This window comes from Abrus precatorius, unplaced genomic scaffold (assembly GCF_003935025.1).
Source record: "Abrus precatorius isolate BTA unplaced genomic scaffold, Abrus_2018 Scaffold10, whole genome shotgun sequence".
NCBI classification, from domain to species: Eukaryota; Viridiplantae; Streptophyta; class Magnoliopsida; order Fabales; family Fabaceae; genus Abrus; species Abrus precatorius.
This window is the reverse complement of record NW_020874292.1, coordinates 31,837,198-31,861,028: the sequence shown is the minus strand read 5'-3', so window position 1 is coordinate 31,861,028 and position 23,831 is coordinate 31,837,198. Positions and strand designations below refer to the sequence as shown.

Below are 23,831 nucleotides of genomic sequence, written 5' to 3'. Positions count from 1 at the left end.
TTTTAATATTTTGTACATTAGAAGTCTTCGAATGATTCTTAAATTATTTGTTGAAATAAAGATAAGCTACACAAAACATATATAACATGGTGAATTCTCATTTAGTATGAATTCTGTCCAGTCAAAAATGTGATTTTTTAAGAGAATAAAAAAAAGTAAATTTAGTTTGTACAAATCACAGTGGATAGTCAAAATTGAAAATTAATTAAAACTATATGATCATTTTAATGTGACTTTTTAAAAATATTACATGGTTTTTATGTTTTAAATAAATAATTAAAATTGACTTTAATTTAATCACTAATTTAAGTACAAGTTAGTGATTTGAATATCCGTTTAAAACACAAAAGTTATATAATGTTTTTATTATTTATTATTAAACATTCTCGATATGTTTTCCAACTTTATATATATTTGATGTTAACTGGAAACAACTTTCCATGAAAATTCTCTAATATCACAATTGACATCACAATGTAACAAAAAATAAAATAAAATAATATATTATACCTTTTGTATATATGTAAATCTTTATCAATGTTATTTTACATTTAAAAACATTTTCGTTTAGTTGGGTAAATAATAATACTCTACAAACTGTAAGTTAGGTTCAAAAGTTTGTATATAGATTCTGATCTTAAGTTTTCTTGACTTCATGCCTTTCCTTTGATGAGCGTATTTGGCCAAAAGCATAGATTTGTTTAAAACCTTAGAAAAATGATCTCAATACAAGGTTTGCAATATTCACACAAAATGTTTTATGAAAATGATCTTAGGATTTGAACATTAATAACTTTATCATGAGATGGATGATAACACGATGAAAAGAAAAGTAAATATAAAAATAAAAATTTTCATTTATTTGAGTGAATTAAAAATACTGAAAAATTATAAATAGAAACCTCTATTTTACAGGACTCTTATCTTATTTTATATGTAAATATTAATAATTAGAAATGACAGATAATATATAATCCCTATTTAAAAACGTTTTTGTAACGGTTAGAACTACATAAAAATCACAAAATTTTATATTAGTGCCAAGAGACTTTGGCTCATGTAACCCAATTAATTTTCAAAAGATATTTTGATATTATATATATATATATATATATATATATAAGTTTTTTTTAAAGTATCAAAATAAAATCAGAGTAAAGGAGTACTTTAACTTATTATATTTTTAGAAAAAATTTACAATATATTTAAAAAGATTATTAATTCAATTCACATACATAATTGAGTTTTTTAAAGCTTCTACTGCAAGTCACTTCCAAGAAACGATATTTAATATAATCAAATATTATACTGACATGTCGTGAAGAGAATATTATTTTGTTGAAGTTAAATTATCCATATTACTGCAAATCATGCTATTACAACTTCTGTCCATTTCTTTTTTTCATATCAAATTCTACACATATTTAGCAATGTGTCATGCAAATTTTCAGATAAACATATACTGATACTAAACCATTTGAACACCATGTACCAAAGTCTCATAGAAATACTACAATGTAAAAATAGGTACAATATCTCCTCATTTTTGGTACACACAAGCTTCTAATAGAATCGTCAAATTGTGTTTGGTCAAATTCCTTATCATTGAAATTGCATTAAGTAACAAACACCACACAAATACCACTATTTCTCTAGATGCATTGACTTTCCAACTTTTGTGTAATGCCTGCACTATACACAACTTCAAATCACTACCTACAATGAAGAAATTATGAATATAGTAATAAACAGATTGAACACTATAGTCTTCATTACTATCACACTTCTACATCAACATGTCATTCACACTTTTCCTGAGCCTCTTCCTTTCTATAGTCTCCCACAACTAATATAAATCCTCTTTCTATAAAAACAATTGTCTTCTCCAAGGAATTTCTCATACCTATTGGTCTATCTTAATCGTCCATTATCTACCACCTACGTTTCCTTATTAGTCGTTGCTGAAAATAGTCTTGGGTATGAATTCGTCAACACAATATTTTCTACCCATTTATCCCTAAAAAAACTAAAGGAACAATCATTGCTAATAACTTGTGTGACATTAGAATCTATCCACCCATTGACTTGTTTACAAATCCACCAAACTCATCCCTCCTTTTTTTTTTCTTCATGATCTCGAATTGCGTTAAAATTACTCAAAACACACCATAACTCCTTCCCCAATTCACATTTAGACATACATATGTTTTTCCACGACCTTCTTCTGTCATTCAATCGATATGGAGAGTAAATATTTAGTATTCTTACTTGCTTCCTGTTTTGTCCCCACTCCAGGCACACACTGACAAAACCTAATCTACGAAAGGTGAAGAATAGCTTACTTTTTGTTGCATTTCAAATAGTAAACAAAACATCACTATTTCCAACTGCAAACCACTCACACTACTTGAAGTCATCATCGTTTCATACTTGACCACACACCTCTCTAGAATAAGTCTCAAGCTTAGTCTCTTGGAGAGTTGAGATATCAATACCTTCATTCCTAATTATCTCTCTAATTTTCTTCTTCTTCAATTGACCTTCAACCCCTAGATATTAAATGTTAGAAATTTTATTGATGACCAATGGCACCCTCTTTGTTAGCTGCCTCTCGCCTATCTCTTGCTTCCATCTCAACTAATTTATTAATCACCTCCATAGAATTTTCATGTACCACCACACTCACATCTTCACCAATTTGCAATTTTTTTTTTTGTCAATTCCCTCTCCTCTCTGCTTGAAGTCAACCGTGCTTGAGAAACAAAAACAAACTCACTTTGACGTCGATACTAGGGCTATACAAAAATGCTAAGTCCGTCCGAATCCGGGTTAGCCGAATGTCCAAAACATGGATAGGGCCGATCGACTTATTTAGGAGAAATTCATATCAGTAAAAACGGACTTATATGGTTAAAAATGGTCGGATTTGGATAAGAGAATTGAAATTCGAACCGACCCGACTACCTATTAAATTAATATTAAAAATAATGAAACCTTAGTGACACATAGAAAATGGCAGTGTGTTTAGTGGGTGGGGCTAAAAGGTTCGAACTCTCCTTCCATATTCGAGAATATTCAAAAGGAAGAGAAGGTGAAGGAGAAGAGTGGAAAGATAAAGACATGGACGTGCGTGGATAGCTGTTGTTGGACAGTAGGATTCATATGTTCCCTTTAGTGATTTTTGTTATTTTTATATAGTGTAATGTCAGCGTCGTTTCCTCAGTACGTGGCAAAAGCAATAACGGAGCCGTTGTTGGATCCTTCCGACGTGAAATTGAGGAAGGAGGGGTTGACAGTGAAACACCCGATGATTTTTGTGCCTGGAATCGTCACCGGTTGGTTGGAACTTTAGGAGGATCGTCAGTTTGTCGATGGATTGTTCAGGAAGAGGTTGTGGGGTGACACTTTTGGAGAATGGTACGAAAGGTTTTTCTTTTTTTATTGTTTTTGGTATGGTTTGATTTGATGTTGGATTTTTTAGGTGAGGTATGTGTGAATTTGAATGTGTTTTGAGTGGCGTGTTTGCAAGATTTTTTATAGTTTTTGGTAAATAAATCATTATTTTGGCCCAAACTGCTTGTCTGACCTGCTTAATCTGAAATCTGCCTAATCCATAATCCATTGACGGTTACAACTCTGATAATATGGAGGTCAGTTTGAACTTTTTGTAACGGACAACCCTAGTCGATACTGTGGCGTGTTTCAAACATTTAGCTTAAACTTCAATTCCTTCATACAATTATTTTTGGCTTTCACTACAATGTTATATAATTTTTTTTTTATTAAAGTTCTTCTTCTTCTGTAATATCACATAACATTCTCTCATTTTTTAATTTTTAATAATTATTACTTTATTTATACTTTAAATTTTTATTTATTTTATTTATATGTTACTTAAGTTTTTATATTCTAACTATTTTATCTTATTTTATATAATTTTATTAAAAATATTTAATTCTCTCCAGAAAAAATATAAAAAAAATATTTATTACAAAATATAAAAATTCTTATTGTGTATGTTAAATTGAGAAAATAAAAATACATTATTATAATGCTCAACATCACAAGATTTTTTTTTTATTTTGATAATATTAGTTAATTAAAATATTAGCATTTTCATAAATAAATATTTATGAATAGAAGATAATGGAATAAAACTATTTATGTTCAAACTGTCACTACTAGAAAAGCGCTTAATACAGACGGATTTTACAGACGGCTTTACAGACGGATTTGTGAAATAAATTTTTTTTTTTCTGAAAAATCTGTCTGTAAATCCGTCTGTAATACAGACGGATTTTACCCTGTCTGTAAAATTCGTCTGTATTTAGCCCGTCTTTTGGCGCCAAACGTTATAGACAGCAATTACAGACGGATTTTTCCGTCTGTAATTTGAAAATAGGATGAAATATTATGGCAGAAAATTACAGACGGATTTTACCGTCTGTAAATATGGTGGTTTTAGCCGACCTTTCAGGTGGCACATTACAGACTGATTTTTTCGTCTGTAAATGGGATTGACGCATTTACAGACGGAAAAATCCGTCTGTAATGTGCCTCCTGAAACGCACCGTTTCATTAAACCCATTACAGACAGATTTTTCCGTCTGTAATGACTGAAACCCATTAAAACCGCGTCTCCTCTTCCCCTCCCCCATTATCAGAACCCTCTCTCTCTCGCTCCCCCCTCTCTCTCTCTAAGAGCTCAGTGTTTTGGCCATTGCGAGTTGTTGGAGCAATCATTTGAAAGTTTTTTTGCATCATTGTATTCCTGGTACGATACTCTAACTTTTAATCGGTTTAGTTTTTTAATTTTTTATGTTTTTTAGAGACTTAAAATTTCTAAGATAGAGTTGTAGGATTGGAGATTGTAGACTGGGGGGAAGGGCGTAGAGGTCCTTCTCCGAACCTGATTATTGTGTGCTGTGGGATTATTTGTGTTTGTGGAGTTTGTAGAATATGCATGTTGTGGAGTTACAAGGGGATGTGCTCTAGAACGGTTTAGGATTGTGATGTGTTTGTGTTTGATGTATCGAATAATTTATTGTTATATAATTTATTAGTTGATTTTAGGTGAAATTTTCATTTTTGTAAAAAAATAGTAAACAAATGTAAGGAAATTAACATGTATTAGGGGAGATTCTGCCAAAATTTATATTAAAATTTTTTGTAATGTATTTTAGAAGGTTGATACTACATTGTATATTTGTATTAGGTTTATATAGTTCTTGAGGAAGATGTTTCTCAGAAATTGTCAGTGGATGTATGATAGGTTGCCATGATTATTTAATTTGAGTTATCACCAATATTATTCATATTTTAAACAAATTATAGTATTTGTCTCTAAACATATATATGGTTTGATTCAGATATGGCAGGTAAAGGTAAAGGTAAGAAGGGTATTACTCAGCAAACTGATCGTGGCAACACTTCTTCACCTACCGCTCCGACTTCGACGTCCACACTAGCAACAGTGCAGACCTCCCAGGTTAGGGGACAGGAGCAATTTATCATGGTGCCGAATCCATGTCCCCTGCATCTGTCACTGGAGATGCCCTTCTCTTGCACCTGAGGATGTGGAGGACATGGTCCGCACTCAGGTTCATGCCCTCAATGAAGAACTCCAAAAGCAGAATGAGGAGATGTGGAAGAGTAAAGAAAGTGCATGGAAGAAGAAGTGGGCAAAGAAAATGGAGAAGAAGATAGAGAAGAAGGTGACGTCGAGAATGCAAAGGGAGGTCCAGCAGCAGATGACGCAGCAGCATATGCAAATGCAGCAGATGCATGCTTATTTTGAGCTCATGAGAGCAAACAGCTCCACACCTCTTCCTCCTCCTCCACCAGCTCCAGCACTACCGGTTTTTACCTCCATGCATCATTCCTCTACTGACTCCTCTTCTACTGATGATGATGCTCCTTCGGATTCTGACCATATAGATTATTCCTGATGAAGACTTGTATTTTATTTTTAAATGTATTTATTTAGATGCTTTTTTTTCTTCCTTTGTAACAACATTTAAATTTTATATTTTATAAATCATTTTGGAATGTTTAGATGCCGAATCTATAGTTTCTATTTTGTTTATAAATTGTGATAATCAAGAGCAGCAGGAAATAACTATCTATACAAATAAAAAAATATCAATTATAGTAAAATATATCACCGACGGATTACAGACGGATTTTTTCGTCTGTAATTTATAGATGGATTTTTCCGTCTGTGAATTACAGACGGATTTTCCCGTCTGTGATTTACAGACGGATTTTACTGTCTATAACTTATAGACGGATTATACCGTCTGTAACTTACAGACGAATTTTTCTGTCTGTAACTTACAGACGAATTTTTCTGTCTGTAATTATTTACCGACGAGGATATTACAGACGGTTTATATCCGTCTGTAATAGAAAAAACCATCCGTAATGCTCTAAAAATCTGTCTGTAAATCCGTCTGTATAAATAGACTTTTTAGTAGTGTGTTTTATTCTTTTACATGAAACTACAATTGTCAAAAAAATAAAAGAATTTCTATTGAACGACAATATGATAAACACATTGAGAGTCAATTCTCTTGCGAGAGTAAGTACAAAAACAATTTTCTGAATCAAATGTTATATATATATATATATATATATATATATATATATATATATATATATATATATAGTGATTAGGGTAATATGAAAAAAAAATGTTATACAGAAATAAGTTTATAAATTAAATACTTTAATAAATTTTTACTCCTCAAAGAACTATATACTCAACATTGATTTATTCTTCTAAATGTATAGCATATTAAGTACTTATTAAATATTATTTCCAGTTATAACTTAATAAAATAATTTATTTAATATCATTTGTGAGATTTATTTGATATGATTTTTTTAATATTCAAATTAATGTCGAATGAATTTATTTTTGTATTTTTAAAGTAATTTATAATTATTTATTTATAAAAACATAATTTAAGATAAATAAAAAAAATTTATTATTATTTTATCATTATTATTATTTAACTAATTAATAAATAATATAAATATAATATTATAAAATATTATTTATTAACTAAAGTCTCATTTTAATTGCTGAAATAATTAGCATCAAACATTTTAATTATTAAAATTTAAAATATGTTATGTTAGTCTTAATTTTTATATCTATCATATATCTTAGTCTCTTCTACACTAATAATAACAATAACAAAATATTATATATTTATATAATTAATTATATGATAAAAATATATGATCGTGTATAATATGATATATTATAATTTCATTTTATTCATTGAGATTTTTATTGGCAAAGTACTTTATTCCCTGCAACCATGCATTTGCGATCTTAAATCCTTGCCTCATAACATAAATACGATCGAGTGAAAAATCTATTTATGATGTTAAAGCACTTTTACGAATTCTACAATGCACACAAAGAAGCATGCAATCTTTCACCCCAACAACATGCAGAAATATTCCTTTCAACTCAATAAAAAGAATTATTTATAAGTTTTCCAGTATTATTATTATTATTATTATTATTAATTTTTGTTTACTGGAAACGAATTAATGAATATAACAAATTAATAAAAACATTAAAAAAAAAAAAAAAAGACAGTGTAACAGCGAATCTTCACACCCATTTTGAATGGAAACAGTGTTAAAATTGATTTTCTTTTTGAACAAGCTATGTTCTCAGATTAGGAAGTATGTGAATGAGGATAATTTACGTGTTGAAAAGGAGAAGAGATGAATGAATAACGGCTATTTTATGAGTATAGCGTAAACGATGCACAGATTCATAAACTTCTAACTTACTTATTAAAATAGAACAACTCATAACTGCCGATAGTGACTCTCACAATTGCAATTAATCTCCGCTGAGACATTCAAAAGTAGGGACCTCATTTCCACCCACATTCATAACTACCAAAATTATTAATATATAAATTGGAAATTTTGAAGTTAAGGATTCAAAGTAAAACTTTATAAAATATTTTTTTCTTAATTTTTTATTATGTTGAATTTGAACTTATTTTAATTATTTTAATTTAGACATATTTAATGACTTTCTTGTAAAAATAAATTTATATTATATTCTCTGAGTCTTTAGTTATTTAATTTAATTTTAGATATGCTTATAAATAATATATAAAAATTATTTATAAGTGCATGCTCTTTATGAATAACATAATTTTAGTTAACAAATTAGAAAAAATGTTAATATTAAACATAAACTTTGAAGACATAAGTGAAATTTAAGAGTTTTCGTTTAAATAAAAGTAAAATAAGATATATATATATATATATATATATATATATTTAAATTAATTAATATAATAATTATGTACTGAAATTTAAAATTAACGTCAGTCTTTAAGTTTAAGTATTTGAGATTATTTTTAAAGAATAACAAAAAAACTAATAAACATGTCGTTTATAGAATATAAATTGAGTGATTAAAGTGAAAAAACATTAGAAATTATTTATAATTATAAAGTATTTTTGAAATTGAAAGTAAAATTTTATCGTATCATTATATATATATATATATATATATATATATATATATATATATATATATATATATATATATATACACACGATAATGAACGTTAAAAAAAATAGCATAAGAAAAAAAGTAAAAATAAGAGAAATGAAAATACTAAAATGAATGGTCACTCACACACAAAAAATAAAATAATAAATAATTGTTTACACGAGAATCTTAAAGTTGCATGAGCGACGAAGGTATCTTAAAGTTGCAACTGTGAACGAATAATAACACACTCACAGACCCATGAACTCCACCATGCCTTCCAAACCTTTGGATCTTCTTTTCTTCATCCTCGTTATCTCTTTCAATTTCCCAATCACAGAATCACAGGAAGCTCCTTTTGTTTTTCAATTTTGCCCAGAAATTTTATACACAGTGAACAGCACCTATCAATCAAACCTCATGACCCTCCTTTCATCCCTATCCTCCAATGCCGCCACGACAACCTTCTACAACACCACAGTTAAAACTCCATCCGAAACAATTTACGGTCTCTTCATGTGCCGAGGAGACGTACCCGTTAACCTCTGCAAACAATGCATCTTAAACGCAACCCACAGGCTCTCATCCTCAGACTCACAATGCTACCTCTCCAAGCAGGCCATAATCTGGTACGACGAGTGCATGGTTCGCTACTCCAGCACCTCTTTCTTCTCCGATCCCCAAACAGTTCCCGAATTTTACTCATGGAACATGGCCAAAATCTCTAACACCAGTAATTTCATGAATTTGTTGGTGGACACAATGAAACAAACTTCAAATTGCGCAGCGAGTTCTCCACTTGGGAACAGATACGCCACAAACGAAGCAAACATTTCCGAAATTCAAACCCTATATTGTCTCGCTCAATGCACGCAAGATCTCTCACCCCAAGATTGCTCAAATTGTCTCGCAAAAGCAACATCTTTACTTAGATTTTGCTGCGAAGATAAACAAGGAGGAAGGGTTCTGTTTCCTAGTTGCAACATTAGGTATGAATTATATCCTTTCTATCGTGTTACTTCAAAACAATTAGGACCCGTTCCAGAAACTAAATATTCACAAAACGATTCGGCTTGTTCTCAAGTTCCTGCGTATATTTCCCATAACTGTTCAACCAATGAAAACGACATGGCGTTTAAACCAAACCGAAGCACACTCCTTTACTACATGTCCCGCAACGCTACTAACGCCACTGAGTTTCAAACCAAAGTGGGAACGATGAACGGTCTCTTCATGTGCCGCGGCGACATGACTCGTAGTTTATGCAAACAGTGTGTTGAAAACGCAATCGATAAAGTGAGCGTGGTGTGTGATTTGTCAAGCGAGGCTATAGTTTGGTACAATGATTGCTTGGTTCGGTACTCGAATCGGTCGTTTTTGTCGAGAGTGGAAACGAGTCCAAGGGTTGTGAAGTTGAATGTGACGAATCCAGAGGCAATTAACAGCTACTCGTTTGCGTTTACGTTGTCAACTAAGTTGGCAGATATGGCGAATGAAACAGGGGATAGCATTGACAGGTACAAAACGGGAACGTTGAAATTGAATGAGAACCAAACGTTGTACATTGTCGCTCAGTGCACAAGGGATTTGTCGAGTAGCGATTGTGGTGGGTGTTTAAGCGATGTGATTGGATCGGCGATTCCCTGGTCGCGTTTGGGAAGTGTGGGTGGAATGGTTTTGTATCCAAGTTGTTATCTCAGGTTTGACTTGTTCCAGTTTTACGCTCACTTTGACTTCCCCACGCACGCGCCAACTCAGCAACAAACAGGTGTGTATATAATATAATATTTTCACTCTGTATATATTACTCTTTTATTTTTATTATTAAAATGTGTATTTTTTATAAATAATAGTTATAGAATTTACAAAATAAGTAATAAGGTTGGATAGTGAATATATAATAGTAAATGATTATTCATTTTACGAATATCTGTAACTTTTATTAACCGTTTTGTAACTTTTATTATTTGATTCGTATTACTTATAGTATATGTAACATATTTAGCATCACTGGATTGAGTGATGCACTTATTACCTGTCCATAAAATAATGTGATATTCTTAAGTAATTTTGGAGAAAGAAAATATATTATTTAGTGACATACAAGGTTTGTTTGAAATAGCTATTTATTAAACTTATAATTATTGAATATATAAAAAATATATATATATTTCTTCTAATAAGTTCTTAAATTAAAAAAAATTATTGAATAATTATTTTAATCAAACTATTTATCTAAGCTCACACTCAATATATATATATATATATATATATATATATATATATATATATATATGTGTGTGTGTGTGTGTGTGTTTTTTTTTTTTTTTTAATAATAAATTTTATAATCAAATTTATTATTTAAATTATTAAATAAAAAATTTATTAAAAATTATTTAATTAACTGTTTATTTAAACTCACACTTAATATATGTACTTTTTAAAAATAATATATTAATTTATTCTTTAAAAAAATAAAAAATTTAATTTATGTAATGATTAAAATCATCACACGACAATTACGATGGTATTTGATCTTTGAAATTATAATTGTAAAAACTATTCCATAATTTTATATAATAAAAATGAAGCTTTTATAACTTTATAGATTAAATTGTCTTATATTTAAAATTTTAGGAACCAATTTAGTATATTTTTTATATGGGATATTGACGTCTCTCACTCTTGCAATATTTTTAATATTATAATGTTGATGATTTTTATTAAAATTATATCAAATAATTATATCTTTAACATAATAAACATGCTTTTTATTAAAAAAAAAATATTACTTTTGGATACTAAAAATCACTTTAAAGACTAGGGTTAATAATTTTTTTTAAAAAGAAAATGATAATATCAATTTTTAAAGCTTAAGTTAAGTATTTAATAATAATAAAATTTTATTAAAAAAATTTATTTCACTTCTATATTTTTAATAAAATAAATCTATTCTTTTTCTATTTAAAGTTATTATTTTAAGTACTTAAACTCAATTATAAAAGGTTATTATTAACAATTTTTTAAACTAAAAAAAAAGTAATAATTCAAGAAGAACCATTACAAGTCCATAACTAATATATAAGAACCAAGTAAATTCCTCCTCATGTTCATCATAGCCTATTTCAGTGACATGATATACATTTTCTTATGCAGAAAAAAGAGTAGTTCGGTCGCGAACAATTATCTGGATTACTGTTTCTACCATTGTTTCGGCTATACTTTTTTCTTCTGGCTACTACTTGAAACGAAGAAAAGGAAGAAAGAATTATAAAACCGTTCTCAAAGAAAACTGTAAGTATTGTGAAAAGAAGAAAATAATTTTTAATTTTGTGCATACTTTTTAATTAGTAAGTTCAGAGAAGATCACCCCAACATGCTTTAACAATTGAAGTATTCTCGTCTAGTTGGACATGAAAGCACCGTTTTGGAGCCATTGCAATTCGATTTGACTACAATTGAAGCAGCAACAAATAACTTTTCACTTGAGAATAAGATTGGCAAAGGAGGATTTGGAGAAGTTTATAAGGTAAAAAAAATCCAATAAATTTTATTTTTTATGTTTTTATTTTCTCATGAATAATTATTTATATTTTTTAGGGTATTCTTGATGATGGAAGACATATAGCTGTAAAGAGACTCTCAAAATCTTCAAAGCAAGGTGCAGAGGAGTTCAAAAATGAGATTCTTTTAATAGCCAAACTTCAACATAGAAATTTAGTGGCTTTCATAGGATTTTGCCTTGAAGAACAAGAGAAAATACTTATCTACGAATACGTGACAAATAAAAGTCTCGATTACATTTTATTTGGTTCGATACTTTAACCTCTCCTTAATTATTTAATGTTTAATTATGTGCTTATGATTTTCAAATATTATATCTCAATTACTTTAGGTGATTTACAAAATAAGCTTCACTAAGTTTACTCATAAACTCAATTTTTTTTTGTAGATACTCAACAACAAAATTTGTTAAGTTGGAATGAGCGTTACAAAATTATAGGAGGAATTGCTCGAGGAATTCTTTATTTACATGAATATTCTCGACTTAAAGTTATACACCGTGATCTTAAACCTAGTAATATATTATTAGATGAAAATATGAATCCAAAAATTTCAGATTTTGGTCTTGCTAGAATTGTTGAAATAGATCAACACGAAGGAAGTACAAACAGAATTGTTGGAACATAGTAAGTTTTGAATGCCCATTATTTACTTTCTATTATCTTTAAAGTGGTAAGTTTGCACATATTTGCTAATGTTATATATTTCTATGAATTTTGTAGTGGCTACATGTCTCCAGAATATGCAATGCTTGGCCAATTTTCTGAGAAATCAGATGTTTTTAGTTTTGGAGTTATGATTCTAGAAATAATTACTGGAAAAAAGAATATAGCTTCTTATGATTCATCCCGTATTGCTGATGGTCTCCTAAGTTTTGTAAGTTCAATGATACCTTACAATATTCTTGTTTATTTCATATTACTTATGTTTAGTTTACAATAAAAATAATTTAAAAGTAAGCAAATGTAATGATTTGACCAAGTTACAAATTGTTATATAAATGTTTGCAGGTTTGGAGAGAGTGGAGGAAACAAACACCATTGAACATAGTAGACCCAAAATTGAGAGAAAATTATTCTAAATTTGAAGCCATTAAGTGCATTCAGATAGGTTTACTATGTGTTCAAGAAAATCCAGATGCTAGACCAACAATATTGGCAATTGTTTCATATCTCAGCAGTCACTCAATTGAATTACCATCTCCACAAGAGCCAGCATTTATCTTGCACAATAAAATGGATTCAAAAATAGTTACACATGAATCATGTTCTAGTCAATCTGCCAATAACTCCATACCACTCTCTGTTAATGAAATGTCTATAAGTGAATTTTATCCTCGATAGTAAGTTATTTAGTCATGTTTAATGTGTAATAAAATTTCAATTGATACCTTTGCTGCTAGAAATCAATGATGAAGTATGTTTTATTTCTTATTTCAATAATTTGCATGTGCAAATCTTTGAATGATTCTTAAGTTCATTTTGATAGAAAGTAAATAAATTTGAGCCACCAAACAAGTATATGTATAACACTATGAATGCTCACAAAGTATTTGGTAAGGAACACAAATGCACATATTAAATATTAATAAGTATATATTTGATAAATCTAACCTAACATCATACGATGTACATTAGACACACCGGCTTTAAACAATCCAACATCTTAACAGGGTCACAAAAAGTCTATCAGCATAGTAATAAAGTATATTATGCACCCACCACTCTGTCCAACACAACATGCATGTAGAAGCTAATTCTGTTTTGGACCACAATCTAGATTAATATCTAATCATTTAATCACATGTATGTCTCCTTTCTTTAAGAATAAGATAATATGTTATCTACACTTGTCTAATTTTACTTTAAGGATAGCATCTGTAATTATAACAAAATCTTAATTTTCTTACCTCTCAATGACTACATTGTATGTTAGAAGTGACCTTCTAAGTAGTATCAGCACATTTTTTTTAGCTTTTCTTTCTCACACTCACAAGCTTGACCTAACTTTATATATATATATATATATATATATATATATATATATATATATATTTGTGTGTGTGTTTTTGAGTGGTATTAAAATTTGATATATTTATGTTGAGTTTATTAATCAATTTGGTGTTTAGAAAAGTTGTATAAAGCTTATTTAATAACGTGATTAATTATGAGTTAAAAAAAAGCATTTAGGTAAAAGATTTTATACATGTATACGTGACATGAACCTAATTAGAATATAATTTTATAAGTATATTTGGGTTTCTTCATTTAGTCAATCCATTTTATCAATTTTAAATTTTTTATAAAAATAAAATAAAATAAAATAAATTACATATTACGTATATATCCTAAAGCTAATTTTTTTTATATAAATATCCTATTTTTATATAATAAAAATTAATTAAAATTATTTTAATACAAAATATTTCAGTTGCAATTATGTTAGATCGTATAAAAAATCAATTAAAATTATTTTATTTGTAAAATAAAAGTTAATTATAATCAAATTTATATGAAAAAAAACTATTCACAAAATATCTCAGTGAATTGCATTAAAATGAGTCTTTATTATTTTTCTTTTTAGGATTGTCTGTGAGTTATTTAGTTTTAAGAGTGTGAGAAGGAAAACAATTTAAAGTAAAAGAGAGGGAGAATATAATAAACTATTTATTTATCTTTATTGTTTAGTGATATTTTTTATTTAAAAATTTCTTATAATTAAATTTCTTTAATAAACAATTTTTTTTACATAAAAATTAATTATAATTGACTTCTTTATAAATAAATCAAATTTAATCAATTTTTTTATATTTAATTTCTTTTTTACAAAAGTTAATTACAAATAAATTTTATTTTATAAGTAAAATATTACATAATCTAACATAAGTGTAATTAAAATATTTTATACCGAAGTAGATTTTAATTTATTTTTATTATATAAAAAATAGGACATTTATGTAAATAAATTAGTTTTAAGATATATATGTAATATGAAATTTATTTTATTTTATTTTTATAAAAAATCCAAATTTTAGACATAATAGGATGAGAAATGATATATATATGAGAGTTGAAGTTGAATAAAATATGATAAGAGAAAGATAAATTTTTATTTTATGTTTAATGCATAAAAAATAATAAATTAGATGTAATGTGTTATTTTATCATGTTATTTCTAATACAAGTCCTTGCACGACATCATAATTTCTCATATTTGATATATTCAATGGTATTTGGTTTGACTTAGTTTACAAATTATTGTGTACACAGGTAAGACGATGGAAGAACTAAATATCATTAAATATATTACACTACAGATCAAGGAAAAAAGAATCTAAATCTAAAGTAACCAAATTGCTTTATTACGTATTCAAGAAAACTCAAATACAAAATTTGTAATAATTACAATTAGTTCATATATTAACACTCACTCAATTAAATTATCATCTCTATAGGAAACAACATTCTTCTTGCACACTCCACAGTCATCATTTAGTCATGGTTTTAATATAAGATAAAAATTGATTTGACACTTCTGCTGGTAGAAATCAAAGCAATTATAAGCTATGTATTCATTTACTATTTAATATTCTAATTTTAATGAGTATTAATAACTTTTTCATGTTTTAAATTTACATAAAATTTTTAATATTAGCTTCTATTATTATCATTGTTATATTATACTTGGGTGGGTGTCACAGCATTACCCTACTTGTTATTAATAGTATTATATATACATATATTGGTCCTTTTTTTATTATTATTTTGAGTCTTTGTTTTAGAAATTAGAGAAGAGAGGCGTGGAGAATGATGCACTTTGTTTGGCCACGGCAGCATAAAGTAGTAGAAACCGCTAGTTCTGAATAGAAAATAGCTTCCTTGTGTCGTGCTTCAGCTTATATAACGAATATTCCAAACACGTTAGCAGATATTCGCTACACCGTAAAAAAGGCGTATAGAGGAACTTTTCATCTCAACCGTTAAATTAGTAGTATTTAATTTATTAAACGTAAAAGGTAAATAATCGATGGCAGTAATGCCTGGTGCGTCCATCTTCTAGTTTTAAATGCTGTACTGTAGCCACCTAACCCCTAAAAATAAGTATGTGTGAAATGAAAAAACAAGGGTGCATTTGTTATTGATTTTAAATTAATGATAATATATTCTTATTTTATATGTATTTATTTACTTTAGAGACGTTAACGTTTTTAAATATTTACTATGATATTTTAAAACACATAAAAAAATATAAATCATAAGTAATATAAAATTAATATACTTATTTGTAATATTTCAATTAAAAATTAAAAACAGCCACGGTAAGAAGACAAACTATTATTTAATACTGTAGAGTATATAATAAATAGGAGAAAGCATATATAATAGTTTAAAAAAAATTTGTGTCTTTTGCCAATAAATACTTATTTTTTAGTTTTTAAGAATTTCATTGAAATTCATTAAAAGTGAAATTAACTTACATTATCATCTAATTATAAATTTTTATATTAATAAAAAGTAACGACTTTATGGTAATTTATTTAAGAATTTTATTTAAATATTACATTTATGATTTATTCTGATTAGTTGATAGTATAAAAATTACTATTGTTATATATTAATATTGCATCAAAATTAAACTCTTATTTTAATTATTTTTCAATTTTTATCATTATCAATATTATATAATAGATTCTTCCGTTAATTTTGGTTAAATTACTATAAACATATCTAGATATCTTCAATAATGATAAGAATTTAATTACGAATTAAAATGAAATGAAAAAAAAAATCGTAATACCTATTCATAGAATATTGAAAAATTAAGATCAATTGTTTTCCCTAAATAAAGATATTGAATTCAATTCGTATAACACTTCTGATTTAAAAATTCCTAATTTTTCTCTCTTTCCGTGACTAATCTCAGCATTCCCGTGGGCACTGCTCCCACTTTATTTATTTATTTTTTAAAAAAGCACAGTAAAATAAAAATAGTATTTATATATCAGACACCCCACAAGTGCATAAAACAGGACAAAGGCAGAGAGGTTTGGTTTCATTAGGTTACCTTTGGAACATTTGTGTTGTTGGTTGCGGCTCAGACACACAGGTAGAAAGGTAATTAGTACTGTACATGAACCTGTCTAAAAATGTTTAGTATTTTCTTATGTGATGTTTATGTCAGAGTATGGATGATTAGTAGCGTATCTTAATTTTGGGTATTTGGTTTTGCTATTGAATCTGAATCTGACAGAAAAATAAAAAAAAATAAAAATCGCAGATGGGTAGCTCTGGATTTTCATGGAAATTGGCGGATCATCCCAAGCTTCCAAAGGGTAAGACTGTGGCTATGGTGGTTTTGGATGGTTGGGGAGAGGCCACCGCCAATGAGTACAATTGCATCCACGTCGCTGAAACACCATGCATGGATTCCCTTAAAAAGGTTCCATTTTTTGGATCTAATCAATGTTTTTAGATATCATAGATCCATTGTTACTGTTTTGGTTTTTTTAAAAAATGAAATGAATCTGGATTCTTGTTTGTTTTAGGGTGCCCCTGAACGGTGGAGATTGGTCAAGGCTCATGGTACTGCTGTAGGACTTCCAACAGATGATGACATGGGCAATAGTGAAGTTGGTCATAATGCACTTGGTGCTGGTCGCATATTTGCTCAGGGGTAAACTGAAATTCGCTTCTTATTTTCATCTATTCTGCCCTTGTTTATATGTTACTACCACTGCTAGTTGATAATAATAGTGATCATGTTCTGCTTGTTATTTTTAAACTAATTGGTGTCTGGAAAAATAAAATGAAATTAAGATTTATGGGTGTTTTCGTAAAAGGTTGTTCTTGATGTTTTGTGAGATTTACCATAGTTATAGATGCTATCTGATCTTGTTTCTTGTAAACATTTGGATTTGCTCTGCCTGTCATTCTTTTATGTTGTGGATTGAGCTGTAAAACGGCTTGTTCTTTTTTCTTTTTTTTTTCTTGAATTATCCTATTATCAATAGGTAAATGTGTGTTGTGCTCCATTCTTTTACCTAGGTTAGTTGTAGGATGCAACACAATGATTCACAACACCACTGTGGCCTTCTCTTGTTGTGTTGTGTGTCACTTTTCCTGAGGAATTTTGGGTGGACAATGCTTTGTATTATAATTTAAATTAATTTCTTTGCTGGAATTAAGATTTATCATTCATGCCTAGCATCTTGAAATGTTTAATTATGGCCTTTGCATTCTAGGCTAGTTGGTCTTTTTCTTTTTCTTGTTTTAACAATGTTTCTGGCATTTGATTGACGATTGGGATATCTTGATCTGTCATTGTACATTGTAGTGCTAAGCTTGTTGACCTTGCGCTAGCCTCTGGCAAAATTTTTGAAGGAGAAGGTTTCAAGTACATAAAGCAAAGTTTTGAAACCGGCACATTGCATCTCATTGGATTACTGAGTGATGGTGGAGTTCACTCCAGACTTGATCAGTTGCAGGTGATTACTTGGGGTTTGAACTTCGTTTCCTTCATGTCTATGAAATGTATTCCTTCTAGCTAACTATTTTTGTACAGTTGTTGCTTAAAGGAGTTGGTGAGCGAGGTGTTAAGAGAGTCCGCATCCATATTCTTACAGATGGCCGTGATGTTTTGGATGGCTCAAGTGTCGGATTTGCAGAAACCCTTGAAAATGATCTTGCAAAATTGCGTGAGAAAGGTATTGATGCAAAGATAGCATCAGGTGGAGGTCGCATGTATGTCACAATGGATCGTTATGAGGTATGAATGACCTGGAAATGACCTTCAATTTGCGTAGTTCATTTCTTTACTGCTAAATGCATTTTAGTTGTAAAGTTGATAGACTAGGCTCTACCCGAGTCTCCCCCTCCTATAGAAGAACTGTTATTTGTATATAAGACAACTTTAATTTATTCAAAAATGGTATAGGTTGATTAACAGTAGTTATAGTATTTATATATTTAAAGGTAGTTATTTCACTTTATGGTTCTTGATTGCATTTGTGAGCTGTTGTCTGCATCTAACTTCTCTCAAAATTCCATGTTTTGGTCAATCATAGTATTCATTGGATATGGCGGTGTCCATTCTGCTGTGTCCCTTTAAATTTAGCCTTGGTATTTTTATCATCTTATGCTGGTACCTAACCTGCATCGTTGAACTTTGATCTGTGTCACTGACTTTTGTGCAACTATAGTCTATTATACACCAACCAATTTTTTATTCTGTCTATTGAGGTTCATTGTTGTAATGCCATATTACCTTTGGAGTTTGATCGAAAAACAATATAAAATGCTGTTAAGTCTTTTATTGATTTGTTTAATTATTTTAGAGCATATTAGTTTATAAAGTTTTTTTTATGGTTAACTTTGTATTTTTAAATTCATAATGTTATATACATCAAATAAATATGGTTGGCTTGAAATATTTTTTGTGTATTTCTGTTATTATGACTTTTTCTGTTTTTGAAAACAAACTGCAGAATGACTGGAATGTTGTTAAACGAGGATGGGATGCTCAAGTTCTTGGTGAAGCCCCACATAAGTTTACAAATGCTGTTGAAGCTATCAAGAAGCTGAGGGCAGAACCAAAGGCCAATGACCAGTATCTACCTCCTTTCGTTATTGTTGATGAGAATGGGAAACCTGTTGGTCCAATAGTTGATGGTGATGCTGTTGTTACATTCAACTTCCGAGCTGATCGTATGGTTATGATTGCTAAGGCTCTTGAATATGAAAAATTTGACAAATTCGATAGAGTTCGTTACCCAAAAATCCGCTATGCTGGAATGCTTGAATATGATGGTGAATTGAAGCTTCCAAGTCATTACCTTGTTTCTCCACCAGAGATTGATCGGACTTCTGGTGAATATTTGGTTCATAATGGTGTGCGGACTTTTGCTTGCAGGTAAATTGTCTCTTTTTTAAATCTATAGTAGGATTATGTTGTAATTTATGCAATTCCTTAATCTTTCTAACTGCATATTCTATTTTTGACGGTGAATGTTTGGAACTATGTACATGAGAATATCCTATGCTTATATTGTTGACCAAACCTGATGAACAAATGTTTCTTGTTTGAGTCCTTCCAACTGGGGTTAATAATTAATATAATTACAGCTTTGTGTGGGGAGAAATAGGAGGTTGAAGTCCATCTTTCTTTTATGAAACTGCCTTTGTGACATAATGCTTATCTTAAGTGATCTTCATTATCTAGTACTTTATGTCATTAAAGTATAGCCTTTATTGACACTTGTATGAATTTCTTTGTCAACAGTGAGACTGTTAAATTTGGTCATGTCACATTCTTCTGGAATGGAAACCGCTCTGGGTATTTTAATTCACAATTGGAGGAATATGTGGAAATTCCTAGTGACTCTGGGATTTCGTTCAATGTAAAACCAAAAATGAAAGCATTGCAAATTGCTGAAAAGGCAAGGGATGCTATTCTTAGCCGGAAATTTGATCAGGTAATTAATGATTTATCAGGTGATTTTAGGAATTATGGTCTAATTGAACTTCTACTTACTCTTATTTTTGTCTGTTGTTTAGGTACGTGTCAACCTTCCAAATGGTGACATGGTGGGGCATACAGGTGACATTGAAGCAACAGTTGTGGCTTGCAAGGTAGCTGATGATGCTGTGAAGGTAATTTCCAAAATTGTTGGATCATTTCTGTAAATAAACCTTGTTATATTCTTTTAAAACCTTTTGAAAATTTGAGAATTCCTTAGATCACTTTTAGATTTGTTTCAGAAGTAAAAGCATTACCTAGGTGATTAGTAAGTGATAAAATGTTGAAAAGTTTAACTTTGAAGACATACATGTGTTGTGTTTGTTTAGTGTGTGATTCTAGTGAGAAAACTAATCTTACATGAGAAATGAGAGAAGTGAATCTTTTATTTAGTCTCTATTAACAGTTAAGCTCAAGACATGAAGTCATGTGAGTAGTATTGTGTCTATCACTTTGTTAAAAGGACTAGGTAATGTGAAGAACTAAAAGAGGAGCCAAGTTCCTTTGGTGTACCCCACACTAGTTGCCCCTTGGACACTAAAGATTAAGTTTTTCTTCCTTTTCATGTTGGAAACGTTCACCATGGCATTTCTATAATATTTTTGCAATCATTGTCTTCCTTAGTACGGGAAAGAGCAAATATCTTCTGGTGGCTGGTCATATCCTTAAACATTGTGTTATTGCCAATTAAGAAATTACTGCAACAAAAAGTTATATACTCTAACAAACAAGAGAATGAAGGCTAAATAGCTGCTCATTGTATTGATTAATGTATATTTACACATGTACTTGCAGATGATTCTTGATGCAATAGAGCAAGTGGGTGGAATTTATGTTGTCACAGCTGACCATGGAAATGCAGAGGATATGGTCAAGAGAGATAAATCTGGAAAACCTATTGTAGGCAAGGATGGAAAAGTCCAAATTCTTACTTCCCATACTCTTGAGCCTGTAAGTTTTTCAAACTATTGACATTCATTGATGAGAATTTCACATGAATCACAACATTCTCCACTTTCATTTAGTTATGGATGACTTGTGGGATCTCCAAAAAATCAATTATATTATTTGTTGTTAATTTGAATACATGTCTAAGGCTAATCAAAATGACCCTTTTCCAATCAGTTCGTTTAAAGCATTAAGATACTGGCTTCTCTCACCATACACTTGCATAATCATTATAGACAACAACCTTAATTTTGGTTCTAAATCTCGTTCTTCTTTCTCTGCTGGTTTAAGGTACCGATTGCCATTGGAGGTCCTGGATTGCCCCCTGGCATCAGATTCCGTACAGATCTTCCCACCGGTGGGCTGGCCAATGTTGCTGCAACTGTGATAAATCTTCATGGATTTGAGGCTCCCAGTGACTATGAGCCAAGTCTTATAGAAGTAGTTAATAACTAAGGAACCGAAAGATGAATTATTATAATTTGCAAACATACAGGGAAGGCTGTAGATTGCAGCCTTAAAATAATTACAAATTTTCCACATGAGGTGGGTTTTGTTCTTGTGAGTTTTAATTTCAGTCTGCATTAGACAGAACAGTATAATTAATTAATGCCATTTTGACTGCAGTTTCTTTTGTTCCAACTTTCTTTGATTGTGCTTGTGTTTGATCGGTCTTGTCAAGATGTTTTCTCTAAATCCTGCATGTTAAGTGTGATGCTTCTCTGGAGTAGCGTTACTGGCTTATTAATGCCATTTTTAACCTGATGTCTCTCTGAATCAGGTTATACGGGTGATAAGATGAATGAAGTGATGGGAAGAGAGAGACAAAGAAAAAGCGTTATAATTGTTCAGGCCAATTAATGAATAATAATGGATTGTTCTATTTTCTTTCCTCTCTTTTGTCCCAGGACTGTTCCAAAAATTTACATCACTATAATATAACAAAAAGCATGTGAAAGTTTTTTCAAGAGTTGACCAAATGAATTAATCGTCTTGGTGAAAAAATGAACCATTCATTTTAGTCTATTGATCAATCAAAATTCTCTTTCGTTAACTGAGAATTTTATGGTTATAACAAAGAATAGAATTTGATCAATGCTCCATTTTTGTTTAATCAAGAAATAGATTTCTTTGTGTAGCCATTTATTAGAATAATTTCCTCAGAAGAAAAACTGAAAAGGAAAAACATAGCTAAGAACCGGTTTGGTAGGTCAAGCAAATGGAATGGCTAGCCTAGGGTGGTTGGATTTGTAAAACCGGATTTTTCAGAAGCAATAAACTGATCAGACCATGGGATGTATATTGACCTCCAATTTGACTGAACTCAAAACCTTGTGTTACAGCCATTTGTATAAGATTTTGAAGGCTCAAATTTGACTTTGAGACAATTTTATGAAGCAAAGAAATTTGTTCTTTTTGTCAAAAGCCTAGTGGTGGTGGAAGGAAGGAATCTAATACAGAGCATTAGTCATAGTCCAATCAGTATTCCAACGCTACTTGTTGGTTAATTATGCTCCTTATTTTAGCATAAATATTGAAAACTGCCACAAGATTCTTATCATACATAGATAGCTCAACACTTATTTTTGTATGGAATAAAAAAAAAGATTGATTCTAGTTACTGTTGACATTTTTAACTCTTGACATTTTTAGTATATAGTCTTGATTCAGAAGTTTCAATAAAAATTTTCAAACAATTACCCTTTTATTCAGTCATTAAATAATAAATATTTGAATTAATTTGTAAATTTCAAAGAAATAAAACATTCTATCACTTGAGCAAATTCAATTTATCTACTTTATTCATAATTTATGAGTCATGATTCTTAAACGAGAGTATTTTTAGGTTTCAAGTGTAATATCTTAAACAAGACTCAATCCTCATTGATACTTACTAGACATGGTTATATTTTTAATAAACATTATTTAAATATTTAACATTTATAACCATTAAATTTGCAGACAGTTGAATTTTAATTTAATCTTTCCAACGGTTCAATGAATAAATTAGTTTTTGACCTCACTATAACACGTGCCAAAACATGATTGCACGGCTTAAGAAATTTAAAAGGTTGCAGTAAAATATTCAATGTTCCATTACGTAAAAACTAAAATAAAATAAGAAAAACATGCTAATGAGTAATTTTTAGGTGAATATATACTTAATTCTTAAATACAGTCAATTAAATTCTATACCTCATTAAAAAATTACATGGAAAACCAAAAGAAAAGCACGCGAGTGTTTAAAACGTAGCTTCTTCTCATCCTT

The 23,831-nt window shown here is 29.6% G+C and overlaps 2 protein-coding genes across 4 annotated transcripts; both read left to right on the top strand.

Annotated features, from left to right (window-relative positions):
* The first annotated feature begins 342 nt into the window (after positions 1–342).
* Positions 343–22,526, top strand: LOC113853304 (2,3-bisphosphoglycerate-independent phosphoglycerate mutase). Of its 3 annotated transcripts, none has more exons than XM_027483879.1 (11): positions 343–349; positions 17,145–17,214; positions 17,378–17,539; positions 17,646–17,773; positions 18,434–18,584; positions 18,662–18,865; positions 19,584–20,008; positions 20,378–20,570; positions 20,653–20,748; positions 21,410–21,565; positions 21,854–22,201. In XM_027483879.1, the coding sequence occupies exons 3-11, from the start codon at positions 17,378–17,380 to the stop codon at positions 22,016–22,018; spliced, it is 1,680 nt and encodes a 559-aa protein (XP_027339680.1). In that variant the 5' UTR covers positions 343–349; positions 17,145–17,214; the 3' UTR covers positions 22,019–22,201. The 3 variants fall into 3 exon arrangements, 2 of the variants coding, with proteins under 2 accessions (XP_027339680.1, XP_027339681.1); XR_003502496.1 differs by lacking the exon at positions 343–349 and adding an exon at positions 22,344–22,526 and having other exon boundaries at positions 17,110–17,214; positions 21,854–22,108; XM_027483880.1 differs by lacking the exon at positions 343–349 and adding an exon at positions 17,141–17,144 and having other exon boundaries at positions 17,207–17,214.
* On the top strand, positions 3,013–13,443 carry LOC113852296 (cysteine-rich receptor-like protein kinase 7). Its single transcript, XM_027482531.1, has 10 exons — positions 3,013–3,126; positions 3,199–3,390; positions 3,482–3,486; positions 8,794–10,304; positions 11,693–11,830; positions 11,944–12,065; positions 12,137–12,347; positions 12,489–12,726; positions 12,823–12,976; positions 13,111–13,443. Exons 1-10 carry the CDS (start codon positions 3,013–3,015, stop codon positions 13,441–13,443), a joined length of 3,018 nt encoding a protein of 1,005 aa, XP_027338332.1.
* Positions 22,527–23,831: the final 1,305 nt, after the last annotated feature.